At 31.7% G+C, this 15,290-nt stretch overlaps 2 protein-coding genes across 2 annotated transcripts; both read right to left on the bottom strand.

The window, feature by feature from the left end:
- Window positions 1-858: 858 nt before the first annotated feature.
- LOC105622504 (enolase-phosphatase E1) lies at window positions 859-5,960 on the bottom strand. The gene is made up of 6 exons (XM_012203920.1): window positions 5,859-5,960; window positions 4,947-5,048; window positions 3,864-4,054; window positions 3,125-3,257; window positions 2,910-3,033; window positions 859-2,357 (listed from the first exon to the last, which is right to left on the bottom strand). Exons 1-6 carry the CDS (start codon window positions 5,958-5,960, stop codon window positions 859-861), a joined length of 2,151 nt encoding a protein of 716 aa, XP_012059310.1.
- A 3,978-nt stretch (window positions 5,961-9,938) lies between these two features.
- Window positions 9,939-12,545, bottom strand: LOC105622572 (zinc finger protein 17-like). Its single transcript, XM_012203989.1, has 3 exons — window positions 12,420-12,545; window positions 11,618-12,341; window positions 9,939-11,437 (listed from the first exon to the last, which is right to left on the bottom strand). The coding sequence occupies exons 1-3, from the start codon at window positions 12,543-12,545 to the stop codon at window positions 9,939-9,941; spliced, it is 2,349 nt and encodes a 782-aa protein (XP_012059379.1).
- Between the last annotated feature and the right edge of the window lie 2,745 nt (window positions 12,546-15,290).

Here is a 15,290-nt window from a genome sequence, read left to right as displayed (position 1 = left end):
TAAAGGCGATACCAATACAGTCTTAAAATAATTCTTAGTCGGTTTCATTGTTGTAGCAGTAAAATAAAACATCGACCAGATCTTTTAATATCATTTATAAAATTATCAAAGAGAAGAAAATATTAAAGGGACAAAATAAAGAAATCAAGATTTCAAACTGTGAAATTCATTTGGCACAGATACAATCGATATTTTAATATACTGCAACTCTATTTGAATTTACTTATCCTATCAGTTTTCATGTATAGGCGTAGTTGTTTTGTTTAGGCGGTATAAAAAAGATGTCGGACATGTCGCGTAGAGTAATATTAGAAAAAAGCCCCTCAAGAATACGTAGTAATTGATGCGGATGACACGTTTGATTACTTTTAGATCGATCACGTGCGAATTACAACTAAAAAAGTTTTGTAACTTTAATCATAACAATTCATTGTCTTTTTGTAAAAATTATTACAGTAATTGAAAACCATAAAAGACAAACATGAAAGAATTAACGGTAAAAAGTCCTTCGCAATATAGAAAAGCAGCATATATTCGAGTTAATGTAAAACATTAATGACACCGATACAAATAGAAATTGTCATCAAATAAAATATCTGTATAGTTGTAGATATCTAAACAATTAAAAAAATTTGAAGCGTCTTTCCGTATTATACTATTTTTTCTATTTTCTTTATAGAGCCGCCAAAACAAACGATTTACGAATTGCATCTTAAAGTAGCGCGTTACGTTTTTGACGTAGTACGATTTACATAAAGTATACATGGGATTTCAATTAATATCAGTTTATACCTGCGAATAAGTACTTGTGGATTGGGGTTATGCATGAAGGGCTCCTTAAACTGTATAAGAACAAAGTTAAGACGTCGCCGCTACAACTACAGGAGGAACAACGTCGGGTTCTCCGGCACCGTCGGCTACAGCGGAATCGACGACTTTTTTAACTTTTATGGATTCCGCACTACTTTCTGACAAACTCTCCGGCTCACCGTTTTGCGCCGCCGCGTCTTCGTTCGTTGTCTCCTTCGATGGCCCTTCATTCAGTCCGTTACTATGTAATTTATCATCCAACACTGGCACATCCGTATTTCCGTTTTGTGTGGTTCCATTGAGTTTTTGCTTTTCCGAATCTACCGTAGTTTTGTCTTTCGTATCCACTACATTCTCTTCTTTCACTGTCTCCTCTTCTTTTATTGTCTCTTGTTGCGTAGTTTCATTCTCGCATTTATCAGCATCAGTAGTCTCCGTTTCCATTGTTTGGACCTTTTCATCAGCTTTTTCAGATTCTGCAATTATTTCTGAACTCTTCTCTGCAGATACTTCAGTTGATGCGGTTGCTTCTTTCCTTACGTCCGTAACTGTTTCTTCTGTTTCTGTTACCGCTTCCGATACCGTAGTTTTTTCCGTAGCTGTTTCTGTAGCTTCCCCATTTTCTGTGACATCTACTGCTATCTCCATTTTTGTTACTTCCTGTTCGCTCTTTGCTAAAATATTCTCGCTTTCAGATGTATCTGAAACAATCTTTGATTCTTCCTTTACTTCATCTTTTTTCGCTGTCACACATTCTTCAGATTTGTTTGCTATATTTTTGTCACACGTTTGTGATTGTGGTACAATGTTATCTGCCTTTTCATCACTTTTAATCGTTTCAGTTTTATCGACATCTTCAGCTTGTGTATCTTTTGTAACATCTGTAGAATCTTCGATTTTTTTTTCGGAAGACGTGATAGTGGTCTCGGACTTTGATGCAGACTCTGGTACGGACACGTCCATGGAATCATCGGCTGCAGTAATTTCAGTTGCAGTTGTATCTAAATTTTCTTCAGTCTTCTCTGCAATATCTTTATCATTGTCTTTTGTGGCTGGTGTGACATCATCTTTCACGTCACTTTTTGCGTTTTCAGAGGAACCTGATTCCTCATTTATGCTCTCCTCGGATTTGACATTAGATTCTGTTATCTTCTGTTCAGTATTTGAAACGTCTTTTTCATCTATTGCTGATTCTTCCACTTGTCCTGATGAAATTGAAGTGCTTTCTGATGGTTGGTCCTTTGCACATTCTTTTTCTATCGATTCAGTTACTTCTTTTGCATCATTTTTTTCAACTTTTTTATCACTGACATTGGACATTTCTACATCCTCGGAAGTGTCCATTGGCTCACTAACGTCAGCTGTACCTTCATCAACTTTATCATCTGTCGTTTCTATTTTTTGCCGCTTTGTAGACGATTGAAATGTCAAATCCAAAAAGGACTTAATAGTTGTATATGTAACGTTTTCTTCATCAGTCAGTGGAGCATTACCCTCACGTACTACAATTACTATTGATAAACCTGCTTCCTTGGCAGCTGCAGCTTCTGTTATTGATTAAAGAAAGAAAAGAATAAGCAAAGATATTTGCAATTATCATCCAAATATGGATGATAATTGATATAGAATATATCAATTATTCTAATATAGAAAATTTTTTTTATAATTATTTTTATTTCTCACATTTATTTTCTCATTCAGAAAGAAAGGAAATGTACGAATTATAAATAGTAGGGAACACACAACTACAATACTAGATGTTTTAAACGGAAGTTATATATTTAAAATTATAACATAATAACGTAGACATTTCAGTTAAAATTTGACCATTATCAGTATATAACAATATCAAGATGTTAAAAAAAAAGAAATACATAAAATTAATAATGAAAATTGTTAATTTTATGTAGTTCTTTTTTTTTCAACATCTTGATATTGTTATGTATTGATGAGAGTTAAATCTTGACTGAAACATTTTATTATATTATAATTTTAAATATATGATTTCCGTTTAAAACATTTAGTGTTGTGGCTGTATGCTCTCTATTATTTATATTTTGTATTTTTGAGCCACCTTCAAACAGTTTAAATGTACGAACCTTTCACAACATCAGTAAGAAAAACAACATCAGAAGGATTTTCACTGATTTTACTTAATATATTTTTATAGCTGTCACTTTCTTGCTTTGCACCTATTTCTGTATCAAAGAAACCGTTGAAATACTAAAAAAAGGACAAAATATTATATTATAATTCATACCAATACTTCAAGATATTTTATAGGACATTATAGTATAATATTATTGCGGAATACCTTAAGCAAATCACCATGTATAGAATATTCAAAAAGGAGCTTCTGTGCTTCAACACTGCCACTTGAATAGACATATAATTTTTGGCCATTGTTTGTCCATGATTCAATCGCTTTAGGAACATCCTCATAAATGCTAAACAAGAGGTATTCTATTGAAGCTTAATATTAAAACTAATTTAAATCTTTTTATTTTCTTGACAAAATTTTATAATCATTTTTTATTAGATTGCAATTATTTTTATAATGAAATTTAATTTGCAAACATTATTTTAAAGAATTACAATGGAAAAAATGGTTTTTTGCAAAACCATTTTTTTTTCAATAATAATAGCTGTTTAGGTAAAAAGTAATTTTCAATAAATTTAACATTATTAACATTATTAAATATAAAATTAAAAATACAAGCATTACAGAAAATGGTTATGCATATATAATAGAAATCTTATGTATAAAGAATATAAGTGAGATATACTGAAGTGAGCCCAAATACTACTATTCACCTCATCATTTGTGATAATTACATAATATAGTATATTATATGATTTTTTTAAACATATATATTATGGATGTCTTTAACATATTTGTGTGATATATTTTAACTATGTAATATCGTTTATGTAGGCTCGCTAATATTCTATGTGAACGAGCATACAGAGATTTATAAAGATACATACAGAATTAATCAAATTATCTAATATAGAGATGAAAATCAGAGTAATAATAAGATAGAATCACTTACTGTCCTTTAATTGTGCCAGTTTTATATGCTTCACGCCACATATGTCCTTGTAATTGCTTTAAAGCAGCTGTCTTACGATCGTTATCCATTTGCCACAAAACATTTTTCAAAAGTGAATCTTTTTCCTCTTCGGATTTATCGCCAGTAATTGCTGCAAAACCTTCCAATTTTTCTTCTTCGTCCTTTTTTGCCTATAAAAAGCATATTATTAAACCATTGGTAAGTGATATATAATTGATAAAAAAGTAATAAAGATAATTGATAAAAATAATAAAGAGTTATTATTAAAAATGAACATCTAAAAAAAATGAGATTTTATAAAATTTACTTCAAAATGTATTCTCTATCAGTTCTTCTTTATCTAAAATTATCTATGTTTAATGTAAAGAACAAAGCAATATACATGTTATGAAATGTACACGGTAGATAAAAAAAATATAAAAAAAATAGTGTTTATAGAATTTATTAAAGATATTATAAATATATTAAAGATAAAGGATTAATTTTATACAAATTAAAAATTGTACTCATATTACAGGCTGAAAGAAAGAGTAGTTGACTAACTTTAAAAGGATGATAAAGGAAAAAAGGACAGACTTATTATTTATAACTTTCATTAAAAATTTTGTTGTCTTAAAAGAATAAAAAAAGTAATCGTTTAATAATTTATTATAACAAGACTTTATAAACTTATTCATTACTTGTAGCAAAATAGTTGTTTTGATTGAAGATTTTTATTTTCAATTATATTATTAAATTAATTGCAATTAAATGTATTTTTTTTATATTTATTAAGCTTTATTATCAACATCTTAAAACAAAAGATTTTATTCTAAAACTTTTGTTTACAATAAGTCATTCAATTTTTCTTTAAATTATAAATAAAAATTATAAATAAAAATTATTCCACATATTTAATTTATTAAAAATGTTCATATATAAAAAAAATGGAAAAAATATCCAATACTTTAATACAATGTCATATAAATTCCTCTCACAATTTCAAAGGCAAATTTCACTTTTTTCATCCTATTAAATTTTTATATCCATCTATTTTGACTGGTAAAAATTCCATATATTTACCTGTTCCTTTAACTTTTCATAATCTTGCTTGAACTCCTCATCCTCCCACTTCGTCTCAATGTAGTCTTTTAGATTCTGACGCACATAAGGAAAGAGAGTCTCCTGCAAGAGAAACAAGCCGCGTTCATAAGCGCCGTCGCCGGCGCAAAACGTTCACCGGGAAAAATCATGCGCGTGTCCCGTTGTATTTCCCGACGGCGTTCCGTGGCGTCTCGGCGCGTCGCGTCAATATATATATATATATATATGTATATATACATATATATAGTATATATACATATATATATATATATGTGTACATATATGTATATATACTATATATACATATATCAGCGCGACTGATGTCTATAAAAAGATTATAGCATTTGTTTTTAAACTGTACTCTTACTACCGCTTTGACCATCATTAGTTGTAAATTGTTGTAAATTCTTTTGACTGAAAACGCGAACCGATATCCTTAGCTCAAAATGCCTTCTCTTTTCCGTCTCACAAAACACGGCGGTGGCAGCGGCTGGCGACGGCGGCGGCGGTGGCGGCGGCGGCGGCGGCGGCAGCTTACGGTCGGCCGAAAACTCGCGATTCGAGCCGGCACACCGCCCCGACGCGAGGACAATAACCCGCCGTGGAATTCGATCGCGTATATACGCCGCGACGAGAGCGAAGAGGCCGAGCTTCTCGCCGAGACTTCGATGACTTTCCAGGGATGGGAAAGGGGAAAAAAAAGGAACCGCAAGCACATTATGGAGAAACGCCGACACTATTCACGAAATAAATCTCTCGGTTGGGAAAATAACGCGAAGAGGCCGCTCCCCGGAATGGAGCGATACGAGAATGACCCCGGCACGGTCTGATTTCGCGAAGACACATTCGCATTGTCGCGCTCCGTTTCCTTCGCCTTTGTGGCCCTTTTACCTTCACGAAGCTGATGCTCGTGGTGGTGCCTTCGATGTCGATGAGTACCGTCTTCGCGAGTGAGATCTCGTCCTGATCCTGGCTGCGCTTTTCCCCGGCCATTTTCACGAACCGACTCGCCCACGACCGTAGGATTAATAGCGGTTATATCTATATGTATGTTCCCCCTCGGTTAGGTTGGCGCTCACGCTGTATATGTCGGCGACGACGCGTTCTTGTTGGGAGCCGGCGAACGAATTCGCTGTGTTGGCCGTGCGCCAATCTACGCTGCCGGTATATGCGTGCGAACTCGCGAGTCCCCCTCTGTTCGTCTCGCGTCTCGTGTCGTGGCCCGCGCCCTGCTAGTGCTGCCTGCTGTACCCGGTAACCATGTCCGTATCAAGACATCTCGGCTGCCCCAACTTTCACTCGACCCGCCGATTCAACGACTCGTGAAATAGAAAGCCTAAACCATCTAATGCCCGTATTCATAGTTAGGTCTTATATTTAAGGCTTCTTTAAATTTATATTTAGATTGCGCTCTACGAATTATTTTATTCTCTACTGAACATCTAAAGATCAATTTAAGGAAATCCTAAATATAAGGTCTGACTATAAATACAGATATATGAGTCGTTTATAAAGAATACAACATCCTTTTGTTGGACAATTTTTTATACAGATATTTTTCATTTGTGAATAAATGATTTATAAAACGAACGCTTCAATCACTACATTTCGATGCTCTTAATAAACTAAACGTTGATTAACATTTTTCCTTATTAATTTCTATATCGCAGCAATTAGTTGTTTTTTTTTTTTAATAAAAATTCATATCAGTGCGATTGCGATTGATGGGAATAAAAGGTAAAGAATACAATTTTTGAGGAAGAAGCGGGTTCCGCGACGAATCGCGACGACTCTGCATCGAATACAAAACCGCTGCTCGTATTAACGTGTAGATACTTGCGATCGCATAGCAGTATGAGTGCGCGGCCGCGAATCGCTCGTTCCACCTTGAGTTTTCGTCCAATGAACTGCCTCGGTCGTCGCGAATCGAGATGTACGCTTGTGTGCGCCCTACATGCAACCTTCTTACCTACGCGAAAATTTCGCGACGGTAGACCTCGTGGAAAATCGTTCACCTTTGCGAGCTTCCTCGATGGATCGGCACGAAAAGTCACGTCGTGCCTGTTCCCGTCCGCGAAAGAGGAATGATCGGTTTGACTCGGTTAAATCGTTCGAATATCGACTTGTTGATGAACCTCTCGCCGATATCCCTCCGCGAGAAAGTAGTCCCGTCGCGTGTTTTTTTTTACGTTGACTTTCGATAAATGACACGTGACTCGACGAACCTTGAGCATTTCTTTCGAAATTTACGTGCATCATGCTGCAATATCAATTATTTCTTGATTCTGCGATGATATATCATCGATATATTTCATCGTTGCGATTGAAAATCTGTCTTGATTGTACGTCCATGGACTTACACCATGGGCAACCACCTGATTTTTACATTGCTGCGTCCATTTAAATTTCTGCGTGACGCGCGCACGGTAGTAGCCATTTAAATTTGAATGAAGATGATCGTGTTGCTTTCTCATTTCAACGATGTTGCGTGATGCAAACGTACGAATGTTTGCACGATATATCCAGAGCTGAGCATGTATTTTAATACTTTTATTTAAAATACAATTTATGCAAGTACTTTGTATTTTATATTTCAAACGAGGCACATGAAAATATTGCGTATTTAAAATCGAAAGATTAGTGTTGTTTTTTTTGTTCAAATAATAAAATTGATTGTTGATCTTAATATTTGAATTACAAAATACAAAATATCTTCATATACTTCCATGAGACAAAATATTTTCATGTGCTTCGTTGAGATACAAAATACAACAAAATACAATTGTCTTACACATACTGTTTTTCAAATAAAAATATTTCAAATACATGTCTACCATTATGTATTTTTTATTTTTCGGGAGATTATGCTGTTAATAATAATATATTTCAAATATACATAATTGTATACAATTAGATAATTATTGTGAAAGTGAAAGTCACAGTAGTGTAAGTCGTCACTTAATTATGATTTTGAGAGACAAAAAGTTTTTTCCAATATATTTACTTCAGTAGACTGCAAGTTGACCTCAAATTGAATTTAAAAAAGTGACTTACACATACATTATCGCTTCTTTTCCTTCAAAGATTGTATTGTTTTAATTAATGTTTATTAAATAATGCTTTACAATAGTGATTATATCGCGTATATGAAGCATAACATTAGTGTCAAACGATAACATTATGAATAAATGACACAGTCGATCCTATATTATATCCATCTATAAGAATACAATTAACTTATATAAGAATACAATAAATCTATTTATTTGTAAGTACAATAATAAGCATTATAATGAAAACATAATCTAAATACAAATTAAAAATAAATGTAAAGATAATATTGAACATATAAAAATATTAATCATTACATCAAAAATCATATAATACAAGTAAATGTACATATAAATCAAACTAATAATATAATTAATATAATTAATATAATTTATAGGTCCCTTTTCTTTAACTCTTAACAGTCGATATTATTATATTTTGTGTTATTTTATTCTATCGTTATATGTAAGATCTGTAAATATGTAAAACAATGTAATGACATTGATCTACTATCATTAAGAGTTATAGAATAAGAGCTATATATTTATTTGGTACAGCTGCATACGATTAAGAATTATGTAAATTATGCTACATATACAATGAGTGCAAAAAGTATTCATACAAAGAAAATTATTTTTTAAAAAACTTTATTTTTAAAAAATAAATATTATCCAGCGAAAAACTGAGTCATCGAATTGATGTTGAATATAATTCGAATCATAATTCGAATATAAATACGATGATTTCAACATCAATTTGACGTCTAATTGACGATCATTTCTTGTTGGATAATTAATAATTTATTTATAAGAATTAAAATAGACTGTATGTTTCTTAACAATTATATACCAAAAAGATGTGTATTAATTACACAAAATATATTATCTGAAAAATAAGCGAAAATTAAAAATTATATTATTTGAATGCTTAAAAAGTATTCATACGAAAAATTTAGCTTCTAAAATTAGGCATATATACATGCGAAATTCATTTGTTTATGTAGAACAGAATGTATTTATTGTATAAAATTGCTAATTAATTTATTTTCTACAAATTTCCTTGTACGAATACTTTTTGCTCTCACTGTATGTATTTTAAAAATCAGCATACAATATAGTATAGTAGTGTGTGTGTGTGTGTGTGTGTGTGTGTGTGTGTGTGTGTGTGTGTGTGTGTGTGTGTGTGTATATATATATTGAGTTGATAAGTAATTGCGTTTTTTTAAAAGGCATCTATCAATAAAAACTGCAATTACTTTCTTACCAACCAATATAAATATATCTTGATAGAGTAAAGTTTCAGCTTTAAGAATCTCTTTTTTAAATTGCGATACGACAATTTTTAACGGAATTATGAACAATTAAAGTCAAAATGATCCTTTTATTTAATCCGCGATAACTCAGTAATCAAAAATCGTAGGAATATTAAAAAAAAATCATTTTGTAGGGAAAGTAGTATCAAGTTTTCACGATACGTGGTCGAAAATTTTCTCAAATTTGTTTTGGACACGTTACAAACCCATAAAGTGAAAAGAAAATTTTCTGTCCTTTTCAGCTCGTAGTTTTTGGTAAAAATTACTAAACTCATATAAACTTAAAAAATGTGGTAAACTTTTAAAGGAGAGATTTCAAGCTTTAAAATCCTTTTTTAAATTTAATTTTCATTCATTATTGATGAAGATATTGTAATACAACTTTGAGTTAAAAAAACGCAAAAAAGCAAATACTTGTCAACTCAACATATATAAAACATCGACGAAGCAACATATCGATATATTATTTTATATAGTTTTCATATACATGTATAACTACATCACTTATAACATTACTTGGAATCTAATTTACTCAATTTTTTACGAAGATGTTTGTCCAGATGAATTGTAATTTGTTGCATATTATCGCATTTAATTTTGCATTCTAGTCACTCGGGTTTGTGCATCTTTTTGCGATGATTTAAGCGATTAGCATAGCTATCGAATGACTCGTTGCAATCTCCACATTGGTAAAAAATGATCGTGTGTTCTTGATGATGTAAGTTCCTAGCATCCCTTTGTTTATCAGAGTACTCGCATGCGAACAGTTTCTTACTATTGTGTAGTGAAACGTGATGGTCAAGATCTTTTTTATCTGTGAATGTTTCATCACACTGCTGACATTTATTGTCATTGTGCTCACTCTGAATATGCCTTATTAGGAATCGTTTGGCTTTGTATACATTTTTGCATATATCACACTGAAATGTAAGAGGTACAATTTTGCCTTCATGCACCTTTTCCTTGTGTGACTTGAGCGACATTTGATGCTTGAATTTCTCTTGACACTCGTTGCATTCGTACAATGGTTTTTGATCCATTATTAAAGGATCTTGACGGTCAAGTTCATGAATTCCAATCATGTGATTCTTTAACATACGATAGGTCGGCAAATTATCGTTGCACACAGGACACGTAAATATTCGTGGAAGTAATACATTCTTATCTTTTTTCCAGTGTCTCTCCAGATGTTCATTCCAATTTTGCTTCTTAAGGAACGATTTGCCACATATCTCGCAAATGTGGCGATTAGAGACATGAGACTTCTTGTGGAATTTTAATGCATGTGTAGTCCTACATCGCAAGCCACATACTTCACATTGATAAGGCATCTCACCAGTATGTTTTCGTTGATGTTCCTTCAATCGCACCTTCAGCTGAAATGACTTGCCGCATATTTCGCAAATATGTGGTCTAAATCCCTTATGCACAAAGAGATAATGTTCGTACAATGAATTTTCCCCACTGAATTCCTTACCGCATGTGCTGCAGATAAACTCGTCCATATTCTCATTATGTCGCATTTTGTGGAACTCGAGTCTCTCCTGACGCATAAAATGTTTATGACATTTTGAACAGTAATATTGTCGCTGAGAAATTCCTCTTATTTTACAAGAGGCGCACATTGCTTCATCGTTAATAGCATTAGGATCTCTGATCAATTTTCTGCAGACTTTGCATTTTCGCCTCGGTCTTGTAGTAATCTTCTGATTGTTATCCACATCTGTTTTAATATTTGGCATTGTTTCGTTATCAGAGAATTTGCACGTTTTTTGATGCGCAATTAAGTGTGCCTTTTTCATGAATACTTTTTTACATTTCAAGCAAAGATATTGTATTGAGCTTTTATGCATGTGAAGGTAGTGATCCCACAACAAGTTTTCATTTTTAGTTTCTTTATCGCATTTTGTACAAACATATTTATCTATTTTATTTAATTTGTGTCTCTCCATGTGAAACTCATATTTTTCTTGTAAAATATAACGAGCTCCACACAAATTGCATTCTTGTTTTACATTATTTTTTGAAATATTAATGTCATTTGTATCATTCTCATTGACATATTCTTCTTCCATTTTGGTCACGACCATTATGTTGTGTTCAATTCCTTTATCATCAGTGTATTCAATATTATCTTTTTCTGACTGGAGTGTTATCAAACCAGTTATATTTGACTTATCATAATTACTATTTGATTCATCTTGTTCTTTTGCATTTAATTTTACTCGAATTATTCGCGATTTACCAAGATTGCTAGGATATTTCTTTTTTATTATATCCCTTGTACTAGATTCCTGTTTATTTTTTATTTCTTCACCAAGACATTCTACATCATTGTTTACAGATTGAAATGTTATTAAGTCAGTTACATTTAATTTATTATAATCACTGTCTAATTCATTAAAACTTCGTTCCATTGTATCTAATTTTGCTTCTAATTTCTGCATCTTAGTAGGATTAATAAAGGTTTTCGTAGAAGTACTTTGTTGAATCTTTCTCTTTACACCAGTTTTCAGTTTACATGATACATCAATTTTTTGCAAGCTACCATGTTTCCTTTTGATATCGCATTTATTATCATTTGTTTTATTTTCATTGATAATATCATGATACAATGATAATTCATATAATTTATCTTGTGTCCTTGATTTCGATGTACAAACATTAAACTCTTCTGCATTATCAGATATTTGATTATTCTCTTGCGATTGTTCTATTTGATTTACAAGAGCCAATGAAGCATGAAATGTATGATTACTATCTGAAGGATTGTTGTTTATTAAGATTATTAAATCTTTATTGCAATTTGGACAGGGATATATCATGTCACTATGTAATTTAGAAATCACCACATCCTCCAATTTCTCATTTTTATTGACTTCAAAGAAAGAGACAGTTCTTGTCTCACATTCCTTCGAGTATACTAATATATTTTGAATAAAATTATAATGATTGATAACTTTATCATAACAGTCTAAACATATATATTTGAAATGATCATCTTGTGAAACCTGTAAAAAATTAAACAGATAGTAATATTTTATAGTAAATTATTTAAAACTTATTTAGTAGTAAATTAATTAGCATACCTTAATTGGTAAAGTCTCATTTATTATCTGTGTCAAATTAGTTACTTCATCAAAGATATATTTCAAATGTTCAAACTCAAATTTAATACCACATAGACGGCATATATCACATTCCATTTTAGACATTTCTATAAATTATATGAAGATTTCTTAATGTTTTAGAAAATAATTTTATATTTTTGAAAGATACAACATTCTCATATTGATATCACTGGACTTTTTTTGAAAACGTAACCTAGTAAAAAAGAAAAAACTTATACATATTTATATATAGATACTAAGGCTCAAAAATTTTAAAAATTAATAAATATAAAAGAAAAGACTACAAGCTAAGCTGGATGTTTTTACTCTTTTTAATAAACATAAACTATACATACAATAATAAACATTTTAACCTGTCATTCTCAATGTTTAAATTTACAGTTAAATTAATAAATGTGGTACTTGATAAAAATGGAAATAATAGTATTTGTTATTTTCATTTCATTTCTAACAATATGTTATTTTCATATCTAACAATATGTACAGCATTTATTAATTTAATTGTAAATTTGAACATTGAGAATAACAGAAGTTGAAACGTTTGTATTGTATGTATAGTTTGTTTATTAAAATAAAGTAAAAAAACACCTTGATTAGCAGCACTTTTTAAAATATTTATTAATTTTATAAATCTTGATAATTATAACTATACAAAAGGAATATATTTGAACATTGAAGAGAGACAAAGATGCAGAGTGCAAAAAGTGCAAACAAGCTGAAGAAACGTAATTCTTGGTAAAACGATTTATTACCAATGTATATTAACTTCAATTAACTAATATTCCATTTTTTTCAATTCTAAAAATTAGAAAAAAAATAAAGAATTAATTGAACCGAGAGTTAATATACATTGGTAGAACATTAATATCAAAGTGCAAATTGAATCAAATATACATATATTATAGTTTATTATATACTCATCAATTAGTTTTAAAGCATACCATTTTAAGAACATTACAGATTCCACATAAAATATTCTTGCAAATAAAATCGCATTTTGAATTACTAATTTTCTCACACGTATTATTCTTTTCTCAAAAATACTGAAATGTTCGATTATATAGGTTAAGGACCTCTTTCTTCAACTGCTTAAATTAAGGACAATCAACTAGCAGAAGTGCCAACATTGCCAACACTGCTATTGGCTTAGGGTGAAATCACATGATATGGGAATCAGCATGCAGGATAGAGGATGCGTAATTCGAATATCCAATCAGCGCTCTTCTGTATTTTTCTATCTCGCATGTTTTTCCCACGATTGATTGTTCGAATCACGCATCCTCTATCCCGCATCGTGTGTTGATTCCCGTATAGTGTGATTTCACCATTAGTTTATATCGTGCACTTGATACGTGTGCTAACTAGTAACTTTTTATTGAATTATCTTAATTTCGGCGATACGTAAACATATAAACGAGATGTGTATTTAATTAGATGCATATTGTACCAATTTATTACGATATTCTTTAAATTACATCGCTGAAATTAAATTAATTTAATAGAAAGATACTAGTTAGTACGTATATCATGTAAACTAGATAATATAAACTAGACCATAGGTTTGTTCGTATTAAGTGTTTAAATACAATAGGTACAGGCAACAAGGAATAACGAGCCGTCTAATCAAAGCTCTGATGTATAAATTCGATATTTCAGAGCTCTGATTGGACAGCTCGTTATTCCCTGTTTCTTATATCTATTGTGTTTAAGTCTTTAAATAAAATAAAGGCTTAAATAAGCCTACATGAAATGAATCTCATCTGAAAATATTTTTGCCACGGAGTAATAAGGAGATCAAATTCGAGGTTTGAAAATGAGGTCGAAACACGATATCGGAAAATCCGACAGATGTGATTTTAATGCCATCATAGGTCACACACAAAGAGTAAAGAGAAACAGGAGAGAATATTTAGTTTTAAGCAAGCAGACAAAGTGACTATATATTAGCATAAAAAGGCCGCTTAAGATGGCTGCCATGACGTACATTTGTCTGCGGATTTACTACCTTCACTATTAATACATTCGCTCCTGTTTCTCTTTATTCTTTGAGTATACATACGATAGAGTATAATCTCTAAAATATAAAATTCTTAATATTATTAATAATACTAACTGATAAAAAGTTATCCCATAATTTCGAACTGAAGTTGTCACACCACATGCCCGGCAATGCATTATGATGTTGTTATTTGTTGTTGAATATGAGCGACGAGCGATATCATGAACACATACTTTTAGTGATGGAAATTTAGCTCACTCAACTCAGAAAATCAGTATTTTCACTTTTGCTTCATCAATTGACACCGTTCTCTACTAGCAACGTCAATTGGTAGAATAATTGGAGAAGCTGATTCTCTGAGGGCGACTTTTACCAAGCTCCGATTAGCTTAATTAATTTAAGTGACTTATACGATTCCAACTGAAATAGATGTCGGAAAAAAATGAGAACTGAAGAGAGAACTTAATAAATTTACATTTATAATTTCTTTCTTTGCATTTTTTCTCCGATGCAAAACTTTTAGAGTTGACGTAATATTACTTTCGCCGCGCAGCAAAAGTTAGATCGAGTTTAACTTTTGTCGCGCAGTAGAAATTATATATCTGTTACTTCCGAGTAAGCGAAGCATTGATTGGCTATCGCGCCAACTTCCGCTGCGCAGTAACCAATGAATACATTAGACGCTGTAAGCTTATTGGCTACCGTATCACATTTGCCGCGCGGTAAGCGTTTCTGTGTCCAGTGCAGAAGCTATATTACTTTTGAGCGAGATGTTGATTGGCTATCGCGCCAATTTCCATCGCGCGGTAAGCTTGTCCTATATGCAGGAG

This window comes from Atta cephalotes (genome assembly GCF_000143395.1).
Source record: "Atta cephalotes unplaced genomic scaffold scaffold00046, whole genome shotgun sequence".
NCBI lineage: Eukaryota > Metazoa > Arthropoda > Insecta > Hymenoptera > Formicidae > Atta > Atta cephalotes.
The sequence above is the reverse complement of the archived record's forward strand: the minus strand, read 5'-3'. Positions and strand labels throughout refer to the sequence as shown.